We start from the raw sequence: 23,718 nt of genomic DNA on the forward strand, positions 1-23,718 counted from the left end.
AATTCTAAACTATGGTTCTTTCGTTTTTTAAAGACGTTTGAGTTCAAGTTCTGAACAACAGCTAGCGTGAACAGCGGGAACCTGGAACCAATGGATAGCTCGATGGTTATAAACCGTTAGTCTGGCAGTACCCGCTTAAATACTTTAGGTCATGTTTAAACTATGCACAGTGTGATAAATTGTGGATAAAGGGTCAAAGTTAGGGGCCCCTGCGACATTAGCAAAACATGTCTACTCAAGAACCGTTAACAAGTTAGGGGCGTTCATATTTGATCTAACGCATGCGCAGTTCAAACCAGGAACTAGCTTATTGTATAGGTAACCGTGATGATAATGTCAAAATAGCAACCCGTGAATCACTAATAAGATAACACAACTAAACCGGTGTTAGTAACATAGCATTACTATAGTAAACATGTAAAGAATACTAGTACCTAACATGTATAATTGGGTTTGTACAAAGATGTATACATTATAAAATGAGTTCAGTTATTTCAGCCCATAACTATTAATACGTACGTTTGTCTGACGGTATGTATCGTTTCTTGCAGATTTGTTTTATTTCATTTACAAAGAAATGCGCTTTTAAAAAGCCACTACCATGAATGTATCGATAACAATAAATAATACCAACGATAGGGATACATTTTAATGTAATACTATTAATAGACATTGGATTGAATTGCATTCAAGAGTTTCTTGATCTACGCCATATACCTGTTTGTAAGTCTAGGAGGTGTACAGATAGTCAGAACTTCTAAGACGATATTTGTTTTATGGAAAATAAACAGGCTTGGAGTATATAGTATTATCTATATACATGCACCTGATTCGTTTCTTTGCTTTTCGTACTTAATCTCCTTTAGATTTTTAGGCTGCTTTATTCACTTAGTATACATAATATTTTTGTGTGGAGACCATTCCTAGCGAATAAGCTATTTTCAAAATTACACGGCAAATTTAATACACATATCAGCTGTCCTGTATCCGAAGTGCATTATATTATCCACATATGTAGGGTTACTAATCACAGTCATCAGCAGTATGTCTGATAATGACGTGCTCGTCTAATTGATATTTATGAGCGGTAGTATAATCACACTTATCACATTTGTAGGCTCTCTCACGTATATGTTTTCTCATATGTCGGGCTAAGTCAGCCTTTTTAGCCGTCTTGTATATACACTCCCCGCACATGTAGGGTTTCTCATTGGTGTGTTTTAGCATGACGTGTTGGTCTATGTGGCCTTTCTGTGTGGCGGAATAGTCACACTGGTCACATTTGTAGGGTTTCTCGCCCGTGTGTTTTCTCATATGTACTGAAAGGTGAGATTTAGAAACCGCTCTGTAATCGCACTCTATACACATGTAGGGCGTCTCTCCGGTGTGTTTTATCATATGTTGCGTTAAGTTCGACTTGTTAGCTGTACTGTATCCACATTCCACACACACGTGGGGTTTCTCACCCGTGTGTTTAACCATGACGTGTCGGTCTATGTTGCATTTCTGTGTAGCAGAATAGTCGCACCGGTCACATTTGTACTGTTTTTCACCAGAATGTTTTCTCATATGTCTGGACAGATGAGACCTATAAGCTGTTCTGTATCCACAGTCGTGACATACATAAGGAGTCTCCATGTTGGATTTCCCCATAAGTGTATTCCCTTCTTCACAAGGAACCTGTACATGTGGCGGTGATGAGACTCCTTCGCCAGACTGGGCGCAGTCTTCGCCACCTGTTTTAATGCGAAGAACGTCCTTGTCCTGTTGCCGTCCCTCATCTGTTTGCCCATGACTATCACTGGTATCGTTCCCACGATGTCCAGTAGGAGGGCCTTGAACATCAGGTCCACAGGTCGACTCGTCCATTTCTGATACGACTGTTTCGGGAATGTAGAAAATTGACATTTCAACTATGTAGGCACAGTGGGGGGGGGGGGGGGGCGTTAAAAAAGACCTCTCTTCTGCCATACTAGTTGTTGACCCACAAATTTCTTGAATTAGGTGAAAAATCCAAGCACGTTATTTCCTATTTTTCTCTAATATTTCATTTCGTCCTTACACTGTACTAATCAATCAATCAATCAATCAATCAAGTAATCAATCAATCAATCAAAATCCGTGGTCTCGGTAGGACATAATTATCTGTAGCATTCTGTCTCATAGTCCAAATGATAAAATATAATGGCATAATCTTGCCTCACTAACAAATAAGCTTTGAAAAATATTCAAAGCCCCCGTCTACATGCAAGGTTATCCGACTCCGATTTGATGCTGGTGCGAGGTGTCAGAGACGAAATTATTATAAAGTGCGTAGAAATCCCAAGGTGTGCGCTATAATGAATTGGGCGGGCGGGCAGCACTCTAAGCACCGTAGGGATAGCAGCGAGCTCACGGTGGTGTGATAACCAGGCTAAGCCCACGATCAATACGCACAGCTATAATCGGCTGTCTAAAATAGCCTAGGCCAATTCGAATAGCAGGACTGAGGTCGCCGGTATATACTAACATAGCCTGCTTGAGGCAACCATTCTTAGAAGTGCTCTACATGCACCGATCCTTACAATAGGCCTTTTTCTGACAGCAAATATTTCCAGTCAGCGTCTCTGGCGGCCAGTAGAGAGCGAAGTAATTGAAACCGACATCGTAAAAATTCCCCGACGTGCACTATTGGCCTGGGCGGGCGGGCAACACTACAGGCACCGTAGAGATACCAGGGAAATTCCGATGATATATTACTAGGCTGTTACATGCCCTCAAATCGTCCACCATTGTACAAACACGTTCCAATAAGCAAATGCAGTCTTACCTGTTAGTTTATGATGCCCCCAAACGTTAGAATTCTTGAAATATGTTCATATATCGGCAGATTTTAGCAGACGGTGTGAAACGATGTGAAAACAAGATGGTGGGAATACGGATTGCGGGTGAAAGGTCAAAGTTGATAAACCTGATTATCCACTTAAATGTAGGTCAAACCGCAGACTCAGGTCACCGATGAACGAATGTCTTCAACTTCTGTCCCTCGACTGGGGGATGGTAAAACAAATGTTATCTATTTCCTTATTTTGGTATTTCTTCATTTCCTTATTTTTCTTTATTTCTTTGTTCAATCTCTTTCACCCCCAGCCACCATGTGAGTGCATGAATGGTAGATGAGTTGCTTTTGTGGATGATTTCTTCTGACGGAGTTGTAAAAAAGAAGGTGTGTTTTACATGCATAATGCCTCTACCTTCAGTATTGTAAACGACTGTGCATGTAACGAATGGCAAAGTCCTAGAATATGATGCCAGTTTTGTGTGAATTTTTACCGATAGAAAAACGAAAAAAGATACATGCAATTTTGCACAAACGTAAAATCTTCTGGATACGACATTGCGCTGACAAACATGTACCAGTCTACACATTCAGTTTAAGTTCAGTGATCTTTAATTCAACAATGCCATAAACTAAAAGAGCATCCTAAGTCTGTCGTGATATAATGTGCAGACATTCTTCGCAGGTTTGAAAAAAAAAAAAGGTTCAAATCCATTGTCGAGGCCATTCTGATCCATGTACCAAATTTTAAACAAAGTTACCCCAACCAATAATAGTCTACCAATGGATTTTGTTCAGATTTCAAATGCTTGAGTCTTCTCTACTACTATTCCTCCTGATAGGATATGCATCAACGGCCCATATTAGCATTTTTTAAATGTATTTTTACAATGAACATTGTTTCAACTTATTTCAACATGTACTGGTATCGATATTATTGTGTCATATTGAAAAGCCCTACTTTCGACTTCCTACTTGAGCTGCAATTCTGTACACACTGTACTCCTGATTTTACATGATACATCACTTCGCAAATAAATAAAATATATTAGCACACAACTTGTACAATCAGCATCACAGCTTCAGTTTAATATCACCTAAACACATTACAGAGGACCTATCAGTCAATTCTACAGACATTTAACCCTAGTAGCTTAAACAACTTTTCCATTTTCAATTCCATTTATACAGTATCATTTACCTTATATATCGATGTTTTGTTGCTAACAAGAACCTTCCAGTCACACGACTATTTGATTCAGCATTTGTCATTGAACAATGAAGACAGAATTATTGTAGATACTCTCTGTTTTCCTCTGTCATTAAAGGAATTTCTGAATTTTGTATGGGCGTTTCGAATCGGAACGACTTGTCATGTCGCCATCTTGGATCTGTCAACCCAACCAAATGGTGGTGCAATATTCAAATACTTCACTGTGACGTGCAAACTATTGCTTTATATACCGGTGGTAGACTGAATGATACATGTGATTTCTATAATATATATTTGTCATCTACTATTAATCATTCAATGATTTGTTGCGTGCCGTTTACCAAAATTACTTCCGAAAGACGAAGACAGTCTTCGACTGCCCACATGTACTTTTCTGATCATGTTTGGTTTTGGCGAGAGTTGGGGAGCTGGTTGTATCTATTTCAGCATAACTGTCGGTTTCTTTCCTTGATTTGGTGAGGGGGGCAGGAGGATTTGGTGTAGTAATGGGATAATGTTTGGGCTTGTCAGTAGAGCTGGTGGCAGTCGTTTTGTCTGAATTTGCGAGGCAGACGGGCAAGCTTACTTTGTCTATTGTGACGTCTTTGAGCTGTTCAGGACTGGCACATTTAGGAAGACCAACTATAAAACCATGATAGAGAGCTGTCTTTCCCAAGTCGATTGAGCAAGTGAACGGAAAACACTGGCGATACACACGCACCATTTTTGCCAGCCAGGCCAGGTGACAGTCGCAGTGAAAGGGGTTGCCTTGTATGAACATGGAGTTTATAGCCACGTCTGTCTCAGAGAACGTCAAGAGCTTATTGTAGGCTAGATTTACGTAGTTCAGATACTTCAGGCGGCCAATTGCCAGGTCGAGTCTAACAGTGGACAACTGATTATGCGACAAATCGAGTTTCACAATGAACTCGGTGTGTTGACTGAGGGACTCCCAATTGAATTCTGTGATGAGGTTATGGCTGAAATCCAGCAAATTGACAGAAGAAAATTTGGATAAGTCGGTGATGGAGGTTATTTGATTTTGCTTGAGGAAGACTTTGGTGACCATACGGGGTGGAGTAGCAGGTAGGCTGGTTATGTTGGAATTTGGGCACTTAATTTCAGTCATGGGCCCATAATTGACATAACAATCGGGTGGAAACGATTCACTTGTTCTCGCACAAGTTACCAGTGTCACAAGAATGACATAGCTGAAATATGTCATGATCATCAACGTTAAAAATATGAGGTTTATTGATATTTGAAGTTCACACCACTAAAGAATATCCTAATCGAGTCTCAAAATCTCAAATCGAGTGTCTGTCAGATCTTGAGCTAAAAATATGAAGGATAAACTTTCTATTGTCTGATGTTGCAGCAATGTTGTTTTTCCTGTTATACCTAAATGAATATAGAATTACTCTGCATTAATTATATCGTTGACGGCGGTTTAGACGTCTTCTTTCCTCCAACAACTCTTAGCTACCTTGTTGTAGTAAGGTAGTAGACGGCGACTTCAGAAATACTTTAGGACCCCAATCTGCAGAGATAAAAGTTTAAAAATCCTTATGATTTGTATTTGCGTCACATTGTAATATCTAGGTAAAATAAAGTCTGATCCATAAGTGTATACGCCATGCAGTCAAGGTTTTGTTGTGAAGGAAACTATTCAGATGTTGATATTCTGAACATAAAAAGTCCACTTTCTACAGAGGTTGTGACTTTTAAGTCTCAAAATTTTGTCAATGCAAGGCTTAAATGATGATAGTGATCATGAAAATACTACTTCTCTTACAATGCTTCTACTAACTATGATAATGATAGCAATAACAAAAAAATGACTAGCGGCACATTGTCGTTTCATGGGCCATGCTAATCATAACAAGAATTGCATTCTTACCATCAATAATATTCTCCCAAACAATCACCACATGTCTTAAATGTATTCAAGTATCGTACAGACATTTTCCCATTCTAAAGAATCCGACTTATGAAGACCTGCCATTGATTTATTGTCTAAATTAGATATTCAAGAAAAATATCAACACCAAGCGTCTAATGTCTTAATCTAATCATGTGCTAGATTTGACTACCGTTACAAATATCATGTCCGTAACTTGAAGCAAACAATACCAGGGGTACATTTATGCAAATTTGGTAGAAAAAAAAGGTCAAAAGATGTTGAATAATGTGACTAGCAGACATATTTTCACTGTAGTCACACTTATTTATACATTTTATTGCTTTGCTCCATTTCTTCTTTCTCTTCTTCCGTTAAAAACAAGTAAGGCCAATAATCTGGTCCAGACGGCTGTCACCATGGTTACTGGTAAAGTGGCAGACACCCTGCGGTGTTCGGTTACATTAAGTAGCAATTGCCCAGGATAGAGCTGGAGGGCCAGGTCACCATATAATGCATATGAATGTGAATAAAAATGCACACAGCGGTAGTTTGTTAGGCTAGACCATATGAAGGTAAACATGTATTTGTTTGCAAATGCTACCTTTCTAGTACTATCTGTTTTTGAGCTTTGGCATCAAATTGATAAAGGTCGTATTCATATAACGCAAAGGTATAATAACAATGGTTCTTCTGTTGAAGATGTACGGGAAATGTTGTGATATAAAGATACAGTATAACGGATGCACATACCAAATGGCTTCATTCACAACCGGAAAGACTTCTTCTTGAATTCGTATCCGAAGCAGGGGGTGTATGAAATCTAAAACAAAAACAACAACCGGGCGGACAAAAACATTAGATAAGCAAAAGACGAAATTATCTTAAATGAAAGGTTGAGCTTGACCGAGGTTGAAATAAACCTAAACTCCAGCGACTACCACCTCATAGACTTCAAATCCCTGTTAAACACAGTACATTTCCTTCCTTGTCTCAGAGGCAGCAATGTTTTTGTGAAGTGAAGCTAGCTTGAGTAGTAACCGCTGGCTCGTAGTAACCGCTGGCTCAACCTTTTCGCTTGCTAAAATATTGAGTCAACGTTTACTACAGAGGATGGCACCTAGGTTATACTGAAGCTACCCTGAAACCCTAATTCTGTCAGCCTAAGATTGTTTCAGCATATTCAACAAGGAAGGAACATAGTGTCTGGTGAATTCACGTCACAGCCCCGACTAAAAAGGAATTAAAATACGCCATAGCGAATATTTAAACTCTTTTACATCTTAAAGAAATATTAATCGCCCACATGACACCGTTTTCCTCCGGATACATACATGCTATGTGTACAAAAAAATGGTAAAGGTAGCCCCATAGCCTTTGTGAGGCCGTAGAGGGTTGTTCTCCACTGTGTCTAGGGCTTGGACGGGAGACCTGGCGCATCCCCGTCTTGTATCAGCCAACTAAAGGGTATGTCACCCCGTAATGCGCGGTATAACCCCGACGATGCACGTCGCACGTTAACACGTCGCACGTAAGCACGTCGACTACCTGCCTATGGCATGGTATTGGAAGGTGGAGCCTAACCCTCTCCTTCCACTGCCCTTTACCTCCCAGACGATAGTCGGGTACCCCATTTTTACACCTGGGTGAAATACAAACTTAACAAATAGAACTTCAAGAGGGTGGAGTGAGGAACGCCGGGATCTTTCCCAAGGGCACAAGATCGATGGCATGACAGGATTCTAACCGAGGACGTCTGGGTTCTGGGCCAAACACCCTGCCGTTACGCCACACGACACCACTATATGCTATATGTAGACAGGCACAAACAAAAGGAACAATAAATTAGTCGAGTTCCATACCTTTTCACGAGTCAGCGGTCTCTTGTCTTGTTCCCTCCAGTCTGTATCAGATTTATGAACAGACCTGCAAATGCCCTGGGCAACAAACGAATCAACAGGGCATTTGATTGGCCAGGGCTTCGAATAATGCACATCGAATTAACCAATCAGCTACTGCGACAGTCACAGCAAGGCGACCTTTTCTCCTCAGTCTAATCAACAGCGTGTAATAAGTCTGCCACTGTGCAATAGATTGCTTCCTTCCAGTCTATCGATGTCTATTTCCCATGTCGACAAAAAGTGCCGAAAGGATCGTTTGCAAACTGCACGTCGAAGGTTCGATCAATGAAAAGAGAAACATTTGTCTAGCTGGTGTGATTAGATGAATTATGTAGGGTCTTTAACCGCGTATATGTTGACCTCCAGAACAAAATGTCAAGAGTTAACAGAAGGGCAAAATGTTTGCGGGAAAATGCATAATATGTACCTCAACATGGTCCAGCCTAACGAACTACAGTTCTGTTTATTCCTGCTCAAACTAATTCATGTGTATGCATATATGGTGACCAGCCCCTCCAGCTATGTTTTACAATCTAAGTGCTTACAAGAAAAGAACAAACGAAATATAATTGAAAAGAAATGCAAAAAAATACAGAACCTAACAACAAACAAGAGAAATGGTGGGCGAATTTCTTGGTCACAGTACCTACGTACGTATTCACCTCGAATCAGATGTGGCATGTTTCTATTAGCGATACAAAGAGGTCCTATGAATATTTGATGTCATTTTACTTTCGCAAAGATTGAAACTACGTATACGTAAGCGAGCAGACGTAAGTGGTGGGCAACCTAAAAGCAGATGTAAGGATCCTGCTTGTTCCCCGTGCCTTTGCAACATTTAGTGTGTTACAGTTGTAACAGATATTATACAAAATACAAGATAACTTTATTGGAAATCGCAGTGTTGCCACTGAATTAAAACCAATGTACAAACATATCAATCATGCTTGTTAGGTTAGTAAAACAGTCTCCGCATTGAAGACTCCCTGCTCTGTATAATCTGTTAACACACATAAAAGCTACTTCTATTGAATAAATAGATGCATTTGATTGAGCATCGTAACCACTCTTATTATATATTGTACATTGTCCATTTACCAGAACTATATTGAGATTCAACTCTTTTCATATGATGTTCCTGAACCACTCCAAAATGAAAGACACATCCCATGACAGTCAGATTGTTTAATATTTCAACTTTGTGCAATGTCTGATACATGCTAGGTGGGTATTGATCTATAAGCTATGTGTATTCTTGAGAAAAGTCGTCCCACACTCAATTATCAATTATTTATAAATCACATACAACCATCTCTTGATATAGACGGAGGACGCCATAGACTTTGCCAAAGTCACGTGTTTCATTTACATAACGTGCCTTCAGAGAACCGGAAGATTTTACAATTACTGACAAAGACTAAAGCTGTGCATTCGTAAATAAGTCTCATCTTTCCACTTGGGCCGTGCATTACAGTTCAATGCCGCAACAGGATAAATTCTACCAACACATGCATTAACCTTTAAGCTATCACACGCGACTGTTAACGATTGCATACCGTGTGAAGTAACGGACCACAACGCCTGTAAGAAAAGAGGCTCTAGATCCCACTTCTGACACCATGTTGGATATTGCATCACATTGAGACAGTAGATGCTACTAATTTTGTATTCTAGGATTGTGTTAGTTTCACAGATTGTCCATATGCTCACCCAGTGTTAATAATGTATGAAGACTCTAATAACAACTACCAGGAACACACCATACTCAATATTCATGATGGACTATACTAAGTTACAAGTTTTGGAGGATGTGCTATCAGCTATCTTAGTTCATATAACACTAGACACCAGTTCCCCACGTTTCAGAGACTTCCGTCAGACCAGGGTACAGACGTAGGGTCCCCCCTCTCACAGTTGGCTGGTTGCCTCTGCAGAAAAACACCAACACTGTAGACAACTTCTATTTTCAAATTAACAAAGTGGATGGCCTTCAATTGATGTATTTCATCGTTCAATTGTTCGTTTTGAAATTACAATATGGTTGATGTATTTCCTTATTGATCATATTGGTCTGTACAAGTAGCATGTCTATATCAGGATACCCTGACCTTTTAGCGGTCTCTTACATAAGCCCCCCTCTCACTGGACCCGCGGCATGCTGGCGGCTTCGCTGCGGCCGATCGAATTGACAAAGCACTCAACGAATTTCATCGACAAAAACGAATCTTTTTAAGCTTTGTTTGTTTTGTTGTCTTTTTGGTAATACTTTTACGTCTTGAATGATATTACAATTAAAAAGTCAAGGGTACCGGTAACACACGTCCAGTTTAGGACGCAGCAATGCCGCCAGCGTGCCGCGGGTCCAGTGAGAGGGGGCTATACGTTTCCCATATTGACACAAGCATTACGAATACTGTCTACAATGACCACCTGTCAATGTGCAACATAGAACAAATGTCATCGGTCGCTATGTAGTAATCTAGGGCAGTTTTGACTATATTGTAATGGTGGTCTTCAATTGTTGTATTTCATATTTTTGAAATGGAAATATCGCTGGCCTTTGATTGATGCATCGGCCTAATTTCTATGACTACGGATCTGGGAGTTTATTTTTTCTTGATAACTTGTGCGTAGACTTGGTCTTGGTTTGCGTATGGGAGCGTCAGGTTTTGTTGTCCGGGGTATAAGTAAGGGGGATCCTTGAATTCTGCCCCAGCCTTAGATCTGGAGGATAAAAATCGACATGGCAACTTACCGTTATTTACTATGAATTTAGAATTCAGACTCTACGTTAGTTGTCTGAATTCACGTATTCACGTGCACGATGGCATACGCGTCTGATATATCATGTTTTTAAACATTCTAGAGCAAACTAGTTTTCACACCCTTTTCCTGGAGACAATTTAGAATGGATGGGTCTGTTTTAAACATCATAAACGCATCGTACGTGAGTTGCATTGATCATGATATTCAAGAAAGCAAAATATTAGATCAAGATCTTTTAGATAAGGCCTAAAGTACTGTGAGAACACCATCTATATCTTCTCATGGCGCGGGGAAATACTTCGAAAGAGGAGAGAGAAACAATTTGTTAATGTATTAAATCATGCACAAATGATTATTCATATCATATTTTGATTTACGGTGGATGGTTTAACCTTATGGTCATGTTTCTTTTCGTTTGTTTGTTTTTTGTTTGTTTGTTTGTTTGTTTGTTTGTTTGTTGAATAAGAATGTTACAGAAAATTTCAAAAAAAGTAGACGCAAAATTCGTTGGAGTGAGTTAGGTTGCAATAAAAAGGGACAGTGAACAAAATAAGCGAACTAAGAACACGTCACTTACCCAGTCTTTATCTCGTTCAACGGGAGGGAAGCTTTGTCTTCAGTTTGCCTGCGTTTGAGGGTGAAAGAAGACAGGGTTTGTTACTCCTGCCGGATTCACTAAGCACTGCAATGTCCTCTTGCGATACGATTCATTATTTCAAAAGTTTGCGTTTCGGGCATGAGACATTTCATAGTTACCATTTGCTTTGATTATAATTCGTTCGAAGATTCTGTAGTTACATTTGATGTCATGAAATGTGTCACGCACTCTTTACTCGAAACGCCACAATATTTGTGAAGACTAAACTAAAAATCGGAGGGAAATCTTAGATCAACATTTATTCTATTATACAGGATAAGATTTGCGTTTACCTCGCTTTCTTCTTCTTGTAGCAGACGACAGACACAATAATGATGATGAGGAGTAACAGCGCCGCTCCTCCTGCTCCCGCTGCTATGGCAACGATGCTGCTGCTGCTGCGGCCATCTTGTAACTCTTCAGCAGTTGCTGGCTTGGTGGTCTGCTTGTCGTCAGTCTCTTTTGTCGTGAGAGGTTTTACCGTAGGATGCTTCTGATGTGTCGTTGGTGGTGATGTTACTTCTTCGGGCTTCTCTGTTGCCTCTGAAGGTGTTGATATCAGTTCGGTAGCCGGAGATGTCAGTTTTGGTTGTTCTGTTGACATCATTGATGATGTCATCCTCGTTGATGACGTTGTTGTTGTGAGGGGCAACGGTGACGTCATGGACTGTTCTGTAGGACCGACAGAAGGTGTTTGTGTGCACAGGGTTCAAGTTCTTCCGACTTCTGAAGTATTTTTTTTCTTTCCTATATAACTACTTTAGCCCAAGTGGCGTGAGCACTGGATTACAATGTAGGTGTGGATCACAACTAGCTAGATAACACAAAGTAGTATACACAAAGTCACATAAGAAATTAACATGCAATTAATAATAATGATGTGTTTCGTTGTCGAAGCCTTACCTTCAGATGTCACATATTGCGTGGTTGTGGTTCCCTCTTGTGACGTCACATGCTGTATGGTCGTACTTACTCCCTCTGACGTTCCCTCCACTGAAGTCACAAGTTGCGCGGTCGTAGTTTTGCCTACTGACGTCAAATGTTGTGGGGTGCTAGTTCCACCTTCTGACGTCAAAAGTTGCGGGGTGCTAGTTCCACCTTCTGACGTCAAAAGTTGCGGGGTGCTAGTTACAACCTCTGACGTCAAAAGTTGTGGGGTGCTAGTTACAACCTCTGACGTCAAAAGTTGTGTCGTCCCACTTCCTGCTTCTGACGTCATCGGTTGCGTGGTCGTTTCCTCACTTGTAGTCATGGATGTACTCCATCTTGGGCCTACAACATCAACATGAATAAAACATCATTGACCGACGGTTAAGAGATGTCTTTATCATTATCTATATATATTAAATATTCTTGATATTCGTATTTGATAAATTGTTACAAATTTCATGAATTGTTATCAGTAGATTTTACATTCCATTTGAACTAGATTCTTACAATGATCTAGAAGCAATAGCGCCATGTTGTTGTTTTTGTTGCATATGAAAAAAATGGTACAGTCTACTCACTTTCAGAGACTTCAGTGCTTGCCGAGGTTGGGTGGACAGTTGGGGAACTAGTGCTAGTTGTAGACATTTGAACAGCAGAGGATGACATTACAACGGTTGTTGATGCTACCGGTGCTGATGAGCAAGAGAAAAACAAAATCACATCATGATAACGTTCAGAATATTCATGATAGTTACAAAATACTCAGTGCTTTATAAAGATTTTAGCCTGATATCTATCCAATTGCAACTCCAGTCTACCGCTTTTCTGCATATTTCTGCGGAGAGAATGGAACAAAAGAGAGGACTGAAGCTGGAATAGGATAACTTCTTGGCTACAATGATGGAACTGTTATGTTTTTGGTCTGATTGAAAGCAAACTTTTATCGATTAAATTGAAAACGAAGAAGATGTGAACACAAAAAATAGACGAAGCTCCGTTTCAAAATAAATCAAACCACCGCTTTTTAACGAAGAGAAGAACGTAAGCAAGTGCAGACCTGACTGTGTAATAGTAACACTTTGTGTTGTTGAAGTCTCGCTGGCTGTTAGAACCGCCGGAGAAATTGTAGTCACACTCGACGTTGGTGACATCGTGGACAGCTCACCTAAAATGAAGGTACATGAGATGTTTTGATGAAGGTTAGACATCCAGGTAATAAGATACGCCCAACATGAGATGTCGTTGATTATACACTGCATTGACTTATGACTTGGTATATCTGCTGTAGACATCTCTCCAAAATTTTCTTTTTTTCTGCACAGGACCTCAAGTAGGTACTGGTGATCCCTAGCCCTCTAGGTTTGTCGAAGACGTGGTCCTCCCACCTTCTCATGGGACGTCCCCTTGGGACCTTCAAACCACCACAAATTCTGATCAGCAAAAACAACATTGGGCTCACATAGTTGAAATTATGTATACCATGAAGTCTGATCAATGCAATACGACATTTGGCTCACCGGTGCACCCTAACAGTTCCATCCTCAGCCGTGGGACGTTCCCATTCCAGGTGAGGGGGTAAATGCGCACAGACGTCGTAAATATGGGAGGGTCTAGGATATGCTGGGTGATGTTCGCACCGTCGCTGTTTGCAGGGAAGACCTTTATGATAGAAAAAGATAAAAAAAAGTACTTGTTGGTACGTTAGTAAAACCTTGAGGAACACACACTGTCAGTCACGTGACATTTATATACTCACATGATATCTATCACGCCTCGCGAGATTTCGACGCGAGATTACATGCTGTCATCATGCATGTAGCTAAAATTTTATAATTGTGCAATATTGCTTTTAATAAGTCAATTTTGTAGGTCTCATGAGCAACAAATATCTCACTGTTCCTGCCTTTTCTGAGACGGGAAAAGGGCATATGTTTACCGTTCCACCCCCAAAGGCGCTCCATGTGAGTCCGTCCGTGCTGAACTTGATCATGTATGACGTCAGCCACCCTCCCCACCTTCCCTGGGTCTGCACACCGCTGACATAGTGGTTCGTGGTCAGGTTTACCTAAAGAATTGTAAGAAATGAAAGTTTTACTCGTCTTAAAACTAGAAAACCCTGTTCTAGACTTAACTAGTCTCGCTATTTGTACTAGGAACGACATACCTACATGTACAACTTTCAGTAGTATCAAACAATACGTCCCAAATAACCTTTTTATAGTACAAAAGTAAAATCTGACATTATCAAAATAAAGTAATACTCTCATAACCAGTCAGTATGAAATTAAGATTGGGGTAGGATATGCAAAGATTACTGTTAGGTGTTAATCTCCAAGCAGAAGTTGGGATGGGAAATCGTAACGGTTTCTGGTTTCTCGGCTAGATGTATGAGTTAGATAACTAAAGTGAAGTGTAGAAAGGTTATGCGATTTCCCATCTATATCTACAGAGTCCTTCCCCTTTTCTTACAATAGGTGTAGACAAATTTACAGAGTTTTTACATTACATTGTAGTTTTCAGATGACGCAAATACCTGTAACCATGGTTCGTTGTCGTACGACACGTCGAACTGCCAGGCGATACCCCCGTTTAGCCTGGCTTTCCAGGCCTCGTAGTTAGGCAGCTGTGATGACGCAGACATCTGAGCATCCTCGATCTGTCTGCTTTCCAGGCCAAGAGCATAGCCGCAGTCAGCTAGCAAAAAATTTGAAGAAATTTTTTTTTTAAGCAAAATCTGGTAATTGAGTGATTAGCATACAACCTTATCTTAACATAGTATTCTATTGAACCATCTGAAATTGTCTTCACTTCATTACATATCTATTCAGAGCTTTAGTATAAAATCTTGCTCTGCTAGTTCTTTCCTTGGTCACTGGCGAAAGATAGCGGATGCTGTCTGAAACGTCTGACTGTTTCAAAATTTTATCCAGTTGCTTGAGTAACTGTTTTGGGCGAGATTCCAATCCCCTTGTGCAATCTTAGTGTGCGTGGAATAATGATAGTTTACCTGGAAGTGACACTGCATTATATACTGCAAGGAATCCTGGGTAACGCCCGACTCGTTTTGCCCGAAATGTCACGAACATGTGCCGACCGCTGGATCGAAGCATTAACGAAGGTGGCCGAGCGGCACACAGCGTTGCGATGACTTCACCATCCGTGCCGTTGCCTTCGTAGACTGTAACCGTGTCTGTCAGCTGACAGCCATCTCCGCCGAAGTTAGAGCCTAAAAGCAACAAGAGTCACAATCTTCCGTGAAGTAATTATGGTAATGAAAGCTCATCTGTGTTGGTAGTAATCATAACACAATGCTAAACTTTCTTCCAACACTAAGGTATTCACGGATCGAATTTTCGACGACCACTGTCACCTTCTTCAGGATCAATAATGACCAATCACTGCCGAACGTAAACAGAGACAGTGTGCGTTATAAATTTCCTGGCACGTTTGACCAATTGCTGACGTCACGTATCCGCAATGACACGTGTCAATAAAGTCACGTGTCCGTAACTCTCGCGAGTTTACGTTCGGCAGTGATTGGTCATTATTGATCGTGAAGAAGGCGACAGTGGTCGTCGAAAATTCGATCCGTGAATACCTTAGTGTTGGAAGAAAGTTTAGCATTGTATTATAAGTAATTATGGTGTTTGCGGTGTAGTCGATGTGTTTGATACCCTCTTTAACTACCGACATGCCAAATTTCTGACAAATCCATCAAAAGGATCTTGATTTATAGGTGCAAAGACACAGACCTAGACAGGAACAAGTTGCCAAAGTATGAAATAGGCTATTGTAGCATTTGCTAACGAAAAAACTCCTTCTTGCAGTAACAACTGAGTCCAAACATTCGTTCATATGAAGGTGTCCCTGAAGCTCAACTGGTATATGTAGCAGCCCCACAGTTGAGTTGTTGGTTCCAATTTGTTGGTAACTTAGAGACCCCGGTCAAAAGGAAATGAGGCCGCTTATACCTTACATCAAAGAAACCTATCCATTCTGAAACTTATTTGAGAGGAAAAGATCGACAAGATGTATACTTTGTGTATGGTTCATCTCTTTAAAGAGCAAGTGATGATGATTGAAGAGATTGATGAGATCTCTAAGCATCCCAGGGCATTTCCAGCCTCATACCTGTAAGGTTAAAGCTGATGAAGTTCAGGGTGATGTATCCCTCCGCCGGGGCGGTGATCAGCCACTCGCAGCTGTCAAACGGCTCGTACAAGCCCGGCCAGTTCGGAGAAGTGATGTTTCCCGTGGTCTGATCCAAGCTGCCGCCACAGGCCTGGGAAACACTGTTTGCTGTAGACAATTCACGATAAAAATAGTTACTTGACACAGTAGCTTGACTAAATCGCGCTCTTAGCTCCCGGTGTCAAGCCAAATTTCGGAGCTTGACAAATACGTGAGAGGTCAGCTACTGCACCTGAGCACGGCACTTTTTGGGGGGGGGGGGGTATTCCAATATACGTGAGAGAGGTACTTTAAGTACAAACATTTGACTGTTGGGGGAGGGGGTCATTAACCACAGCAAGCGAGACATTGTGTAAACACAGGATACTTGATACAGCAAATGTCAAGAAATACCCTTTCAAACACTGTTTGTTGCAGACAGTTTGTGATATAACTGAGGTACTTAATACAGCAAATGTCAAGAAATACACGTTTGAACACTGTTTACTGTAGACGGGTTGTGACACAACTGAGGTGCTTGATAAGGCAAATGTCAAGAAACACGCGTTAACTTGCCAGCTATAGCTAACACCCTTATCAAAATGTAGCAATAAAGAAACACGTCAAAGTTTTACAGTCTTAGAGTTCTCTTACCCTCCCCTCAAGTCTTAGCTCTAGCGCTTATTTTCTTGGTCGTGTGTTCATGGACAGAAAATACATTTTTGTAGAGCCTTTCCGAGAAATAGAGAATATATAATTCATTCTCCCACCGTAAGAAAGCAGCTTTACCTTTTTTGCGTCAGTAAAGCTTTTATATAACGTCACTTCAGTGTTACGTTGCCGAATATGACAAAATTACGAGGGGTGAATGATAAGTTCGCCGTCTCACCCAGAACTAAGGCGCAAAAGTCAAATTTTCAGGCCATAGTTATGTAGCATTAAGTCTTTTATCAATATGCACCCGATTTCAAATGATTCTGGTCATTACTTTCATTGTCAAAATTTCTGATAAGGATTCTCTTCGTATTTCAACTAAAAAGAAGTCGAGAAAGTTAACCCGCACACCTTTGGTCGCATGCTCAATTACTGATCTTTTTTCCATCTCCCTCACCTAACTCTACTGCGTGTCGCCTGCAAGGTAATTGTCACAATTATTTGAATTTTGGTAGACTTTCTTGTAAGGATTCGTACTTTATTGTCATGCCCCGAAATTTTAGTTGTGCAGTTTATTTCTTGGTGACGCCGCGAACTTATTGATCGTCACTCGTGCACGAACAATCATGTTACAAAATGTACCTACTTGGGGTGGGGGTAGGTGCCATGACGAAGTAGAAGGCAGGATCCCAAGAAACCCACCTAAATGAACCAATAAAAACAAAAATGAGTGTCTTTTGCAAAATAGAGTTAACCTAATATTTCTTCTGAATGTTTACACGACCCTGTCCTTGGGCATTCGGAGACTTATTATTTGTCATTAACGCGTGTAATATGATTTCAAGTTATTACCTAACTTGTACGTACACGCATTCATTGTAATAAATTGTTACTAACTTCACAACATTAAATGTAAGATATGTAAATAAATCAAATATCAAAATGATTATGATATTAATAGTATAATACAAGATGGAAACTCATTGGGTATGATGATATTTGAACTCAGAAATAGGGCAGTGTTCTATTTTGCCGAATTCGTCGATCCCTACCCCAGTATGAAAGCCTGGTAGAGGCTAGCACAACAGACAAATACACACGAGCTGGGCAGATATATTTCTTCCGTTGTCGAGTAAAAATAGCGTCATCCTTACGCAGTTGAAGTGATTCCATTCTGCGATGATCCTAGATAACTATCGAGTCCGGGTCTTAAGACAACTGTCACCACTCCCCCTGCGTCGGTAAGTCGTCCGTCGTGAATGGCAGCCCGGCATATACTGGAATCCTGTCAATTTGATCCAATACAATGAATAAAGTCAATCTCAATTAATCATCGATTATAGAAAACCTATTGTCCTTATAGAAACTGTCCGATTTGGATGGTGTCGTAATGCCGTAGGCAGTCATAAGCTTCAAGCATCAAACCTCTGCATGTAAAAGAACCCAACACACTTATGGAGAAGAGTAGGGGTGACCCTGTCTGCTTGGCCAAAAACGCGAGCCGAAGCGAAGCCGCATTGCACTAGTAGCTAATTAGAAAGTGTTATGCTTCGTTCTCAGTCTAAGATTCGGCCGCTTTACCTTTTTCATAAAGAAAATCATTACCACCATGAAGAATAGGAGTATTGCTTTTGGTCTGTGAGTGTTTGCCTGTGTTTCCGGATATTTGTGGTCCGCATAACTTAAGATTCTCTGGATAGATTGTAAAGATATTTTTTCTGTGGGTAGTTTTTTTTATGACGAAGGTCAATATAAATTTCGGCCCCGCTGGTGTTTGACCTTGGTACTGCAGCAGAACTTCCGGTATTTTTGGTATCTTTTTTTTTTCTTAGACATGCTATGGTACTTAGGATGGCGTCCAAAACAATGAAAGTTTGCTTACGCTGGTGTAAGTCCCTGTCCCATAAACATAGTAAGGCGTATCACGACAGTCAGGGGGACACTGCACGCTGTAGGAAATTATACATCACATAACAACAGCATTGACCATGCAACAGTTAACAAACCTATCTTAACCTATATTTCTTACATCACAGAGAGACGAGAAAATGCCGAACCTATGTATTAGTTTTAGTTAAGAGCAGTTTTAGAACCAGTGTTTTCCATTAGTATCAGAGGTATCAGAGGACCCGTCAGTGTCATTTTCTGTACTTTATTACGACGTTTATATCTGTATGCCTGTACTTAAAGGTTATCGAACATTGACGTGCAACGAAAATATGCGAGTGGCTGCCAGGATACGTGGATTTTTATTCGTTCACGTATCTGTATCCATGCCCTTTGGCGTAACACACCAGCTTCGCAGGCACACGACGGGACCACCCTAATGATTCTGAATAGATAGTTACATTGTATATTACACTGAAAGACCTGTCACAATTAACTATACATAACGTAGAGGAAATCCCTCTAATACTTCATTGTGGATGTCGATCTTCTTATGTCTTCCCCATTTACCAGTATTTCATTGTGCAAACCTGTCACATCGGACCATTATTTTAATTTCGGCGACTTCCTGAAAAGGTTGAAAATTTAAACCAATTTTTACCTGTATGTTGTCCCATCGATATCGTCCGCTTCTGTACTGCACTGCACTGATTCTAACAAAATAGTTTCACGGTGCAAGTTGAAAAATACCAACAAGCTTACAGCTATACGAACGGCACTAACAATATCATGTCATGATGCCCTCTTTGATATCTTATGTTTCGTCAATTCATGCAAACGAAAAACTAAACTGTGGAACAACAACTGTATCTGTATGTCGTTTAATCAGTAACAATTCTACACAGACTACATGTCCTTATATTGTACGAAATACTAGAATACTCTGCCACTATAATGCTATTATGATTTGTAATTGTGAACAAAAAGGCCTTACTACCGTTTCTTTACGCTGAGTGTTTTAAAGAAAATTTGCTTAATCTACAGTTTGCCCTTTACCCCTTTCTTCTTGATTTGCCATGGATGTGCTAAAAAAGACAACTTCACACAAAACATTACAGAAAGTACAGAAAGCTGGTGGTGTGGCATTACAAACTGGCATTTAAACACTTACGTAGTTGAGCAGTTGTTCCTCTGCACACTGAAAGTAAAATGCAGAATTTGACATTGTTAACGGTTGACAGCAAATATGAATGATGATTGCTAACAGCATTAAAGATTGCAAATATTGCGTCTAGGACTCTGATCTGGGCTTAGTTAAAACCTCTACAACAAGTCTGTTTTTGTTAACTGCTTTTCACTGAAGATATGATATGTTTATCAAGTCAAACCTGGATTCTGGAACCACCTAACGAATATTGAAAATGGTAGCTGTGGACTGGTATTTGCTCAGAACAGGGTGGGGTTAACTATCATGTAAAAATAGACGGGCCTGTTTTTGTGTTGTTGAGATGGTTACATATCGAGATCTTTATTGACACAACAAAAGCACAGCGACTTTCGTAAGGTCTACTACATACATACATACAAACGAATAAGTGCATACAAATGAGTTTGATTACATACAATCATATGGGATAGGGCAACATATCGAAATATCGCATGTGATATACTTATACATTGCTTGTTATTGCTTACATGTGTCAGATGGTTGTCCGATAGGGTTTGACTGTACATGTATATGTTTGACTTTAAGAGATACCCTAGTACTCGGGACTTTTATTTGTGGGTGTGAAATAGGACTATTGTCTACTTTTATTGTGCTGTATAGAAAAAGGCACACAGTGACACACAGACGTGTTTACTGAATAGCGATAACGTGGAACAGATACATGATTAAAGGGACGGAAACAAACATCGTAAAGTTTCAATCAAACATTGTTGTATACCAGCTGTGGCGGCCTGGTCATATCAAAGGGCATGCGTGGTGTGTCCCGACAACATGGCACGGTTTTTGTTCACCTTGTAGCACATATTACACCAGTAGTGGTGTGTGTAGCCCTATTGACACACAAGGCAGTACGTTTCCTTGCTGTTTCTGTCGCATATATATTTTCATAGGGCAGGGTTGCATTTTACGTCCCCTCCCAAAGACGGTTGCAGCCCTAACCGAGATGTCCTGTTCGGGTTTCCCAGTTACCAACTAATAGGAACCAGGAGCTCAACTGTGAGGCTGCTGTGCTTTACGATAATTTCACAAGGACTCAAACAGTATCACTTCTCATTTTTTTGCGTTCCTGTTCCTCAATTCGGAAAAGGTGTTTTGTTTTCAATAGTAGGCGCCGATTAGGAGGAAATGACTGACATTCTTATTTCTTTGTTCTGCTTTTGGTGCCCTTTGACTATGAAATACCCGCAAGTCTAGTTTTTTTGCTTGCTTGCGACTATTTTCAAGAAGTTAGCATAGCGAAAGGTCATCGGCGTACAGCCTCTCTGACTCACTCTCTCCCCCCCCTCTCTCTCTCTCTCTCAGAAATACGTTTATGAAAGTTAGACATTAAGGTTAGGTATTCATAAGCGAATCATTCTCTACAACTGGTTAAGAGACGGGGATTACTTGAAGACGTTTTGAATGACATCCATCACTCTTCTTCACCGTCACTAGTATGAACTAGCAGAACAAGTCAATATTACTACATGAGATGTAACTGGCAAAAGCGGTTGAGCATGGTAATCACAGATTCCGACATCCTTTCCATTCAAAACATGAACTAACAAGAAATTAAGGACCATGGCAATTGACGGAAAACTGACTTTTTATCAGGTGAGGTTATAGTACTATAATTTGTATCACGTCTGGAAATGCAATATACACATTTGTTTACTAAACGTTTCGATTCAGAATTAGATATTATTGAAGTCTATAGATGTAGATATTATACATTGTAGTATGCTTTGAAGTTTGTGATGTCCCTGTAGCTGAACTGGTTGCATTGTTTGCCTCACAGAGGCCTCATAGTTAAGCAGCGGCAACTGTTTAATAAACTAGACATTTATACACATCTAGCAGCCTCACTGATTCCAATTGTTTGGTAACAGGTTAGACTCCGGTTCAAATCATGGGACAGGGCATCTCGGTTGGCGCTGCACTCGTGCAAAGGACGTAAAAATTGGGGTCCCGTGTTCGAGGAGGTGGCTCGAGCACGTCGAAGAGGAAGGGCTAGCAACCTCTTCCTATGAAAATATACAATGCTACGAAAAAATGTCTTGCCTTCCCTATGTGCCATGGCACCACAATGTGAACAACAACAACATATTAACTTAAGTTTGAAAAAAAAGATTATGGTATCTTACCTAAGAACAACAGCGACGTCATAGCCAGCAACAATACCGAATCTGTCCACGCCATTGTTACAGCACTTCTTTCTCCCTTCTTCTCTTATCAACTAGCCGTTTGATCCTAATTCTTTTCGGAAAAAACTCTTGCGTTGCAATGATGTTTTATCCAGTGGCAAGCTCGTCTATTGTTCTGCGTTATCTGTCGATGTATTTAAAGGTCCTGTCATTCGCGCGGTGGTTGTTGGGACGGGACTTTAAATGCTAGGCAGTTAAACCGTCGTCTTTATCTCGTATATACGTCACGGGTGACCTAATATATGGCGTCTGGAGATAGTGAGTTAATGAGATTTAGGCGAAGTGATGATAGCAGGACGTACAAAGAGGGCCATTGAGAAGCGCGATCAAAACACTCTGAGTAACAACTTTCATCTACAAAGCACACAACTTTGGTTCACATTGTGATATTGTGGCAATGTGGTCTTGTGATTAGGGTTGTCACCTTTGAATCTAAAGGTTCTGGGTTCGAATCCAGGGCATGCCCCATTGGTGTGTCCTTGGCAACGGCACTTTATACCTAATTCTTTACTCACCTCAGGTAAAAGTTAGTACCTATAGCTTCGGTTAGAGACGTCCACTCGTAAAGCCAGCGGTCCCGTGTTTGAGGAGAGCCCCGTCTCGAGAACCCACCATACTTCTCGAAAAGAGTAGGGCTCCATTCCGGTGTGAGTAGATCAAACCAATCAGTCCATTCCTACGCTGATTGTACTTGCTGTACAAAAACTGGTGTGATTCGCCAAAAGGCGGTCTACCCGTTATGTGAGACAAACAAAGAAACAAAAAAAAATAATAAAAAATACAAACACACAAACAAGCAGTTGTTTGATAGATATGATGTTTAAACGTACATTTACTTAGCATGAAAATTCATTTGAGTTCGTGAATTACTTAATGAGAAATCAAATTACAATTCAAAGAATTGACTCACCGAAATTTTCACTGCCGAATCTATTGGGAAGGTTTCAACTTTCTGAACACTGAATATGACTACTTTTTGAGGGGAGTGAAGGAGGCCATCTACATCAGGGCGCACCAACCTTCTCTCAACCCGGACGGGGGTCGGTACCAACTTCCGACAACCTTTGACCCAATGCTGACGTCACACGTGTGAACAAAGCCCACGTGTCTACAGCACTTAGGTCAGATAGCTGAAGAAGACCGAGAGATTTGGTCGAAAGATTATTCTGACTATTTACGAACATTCACTATTATACGCGATTTGTCAAGTACAAGGGCCAAGGGAGTTATGTAGCCTGTGAAAGTGGACCTTCAAGCCTGTAGTTCTTCCGAAGTACATGGCTGCCTCTCACATACGTAAGATAAGACTCTCTATTCAGTGTTCAAGAATTTTGTCCGTATGGCTACTTTCTATATACTCGCATCATTGCGGATAAATATTGTTGCGTTCCAATACATGTAGTACTTGTTCTATGGAGCCGTAGGGTCAAT

At 40.5% G+C, this 23,718-nt stretch overlaps 2 protein-coding genes across 3 annotated transcripts; both read right to left on the reverse strand.

Annotated features, from left to right (window-relative positions):
• Nucleotides 1-714: 714 nt before the first annotated feature.
• LOC136424512 (zinc finger protein 501-like) lies at nt 715-2,946 on the reverse strand. Its single transcript, XM_066413126.1, has 2 exons — nt 2,810-2,946; nt 715-1,880 (listed from the first exon to the last, which is right to left on the reverse strand). Exon 2 carries the CDS (start codon nt 1,867-1,869, stop codon nt 1,024-1,026), a length of 846 nt encoding a protein of 281 aa, XP_066269223.1. The 5' UTR covers nt 1,870-1,880; nt 2,810-2,946; the 3' UTR covers nt 715-1,023.
• A 6,200-nt stretch (nt 2,947-9,146) lies between these two features.
• On the reverse strand, nt 9,147-11,970 carry LOC136424354 (uncharacterized). Of its 2 annotated transcripts, none has more exons than XM_066412923.1 (3): nt 11,529-11,970; nt 11,176-11,223; nt 9,147-9,760 (listed from the first exon to the last, which is right to left on the reverse strand). In XM_066412923.1, exons 1-3 carry the CDS (start codon nt 11,897-11,899, stop codon nt 9,673-9,675), a joined length of 507 nt encoding a protein of 168 aa, XP_066269020.1. In that variant the 5' UTR covers nt 11,900-11,970; the 3' UTR covers nt 9,147-9,672. The 2 variants fall into 2 exon arrangements, with proteins under 2 accessions (XP_066269020.1, XP_066269019.1); XM_066412922.1 differs by lacking the exon at nt 9,147-9,760 and adding an exon at nt 10,229-10,556.
• Nucleotides 11,971-23,718: the final 11,748 nt, after the last annotated feature.

This window comes from Branchiostoma lanceolatum, chromosome 18 (genome assembly GCF_035083965.1).
Source record: "Branchiostoma lanceolatum isolate klBraLanc5 chromosome 18, klBraLanc5.hap2, whole genome shotgun sequence".
NCBI lineage: Eukaryota > Metazoa > Chordata > Leptocardii > Amphioxiformes > Branchiostomatidae > Branchiostoma > Branchiostoma lanceolatum.

What these genes read in the sequence shown, in the direction of transcription:
- LOC136424512 (XM_066413126.1), bottom strand. Translation starts at nt 1,869, where the DNA reads ATGGACGAGTCGACCTGTGGACCTGATGTTCAAGGCCCTCCTACTGGA.
- LOC136424354 (XM_066412922.1), bottom strand. Translation starts at nt 11,899, where the DNA reads ATGACGTCACCGTTGCCCCTCACAACAACAACGTCATCAACGAGGATG. An exon ending in TACAAGAAGAAGAAAGCGAG is followed by an intron (nt 11,224 to 11,528) that starts GTAAACGCAAAT and finishes CCTCAAACGCAG; the next exon opens with GCAAACTGAAGACAAAGCTT. An exon ending in TTGAACGAGATAAAGACTGG is followed by an intron (nt 10,557 to 11,175) that starts GTAAGTGACGTG and finishes TTTATCCTCCAG; the next exon opens with ATCTAAGGCTGGGGCAGAAT.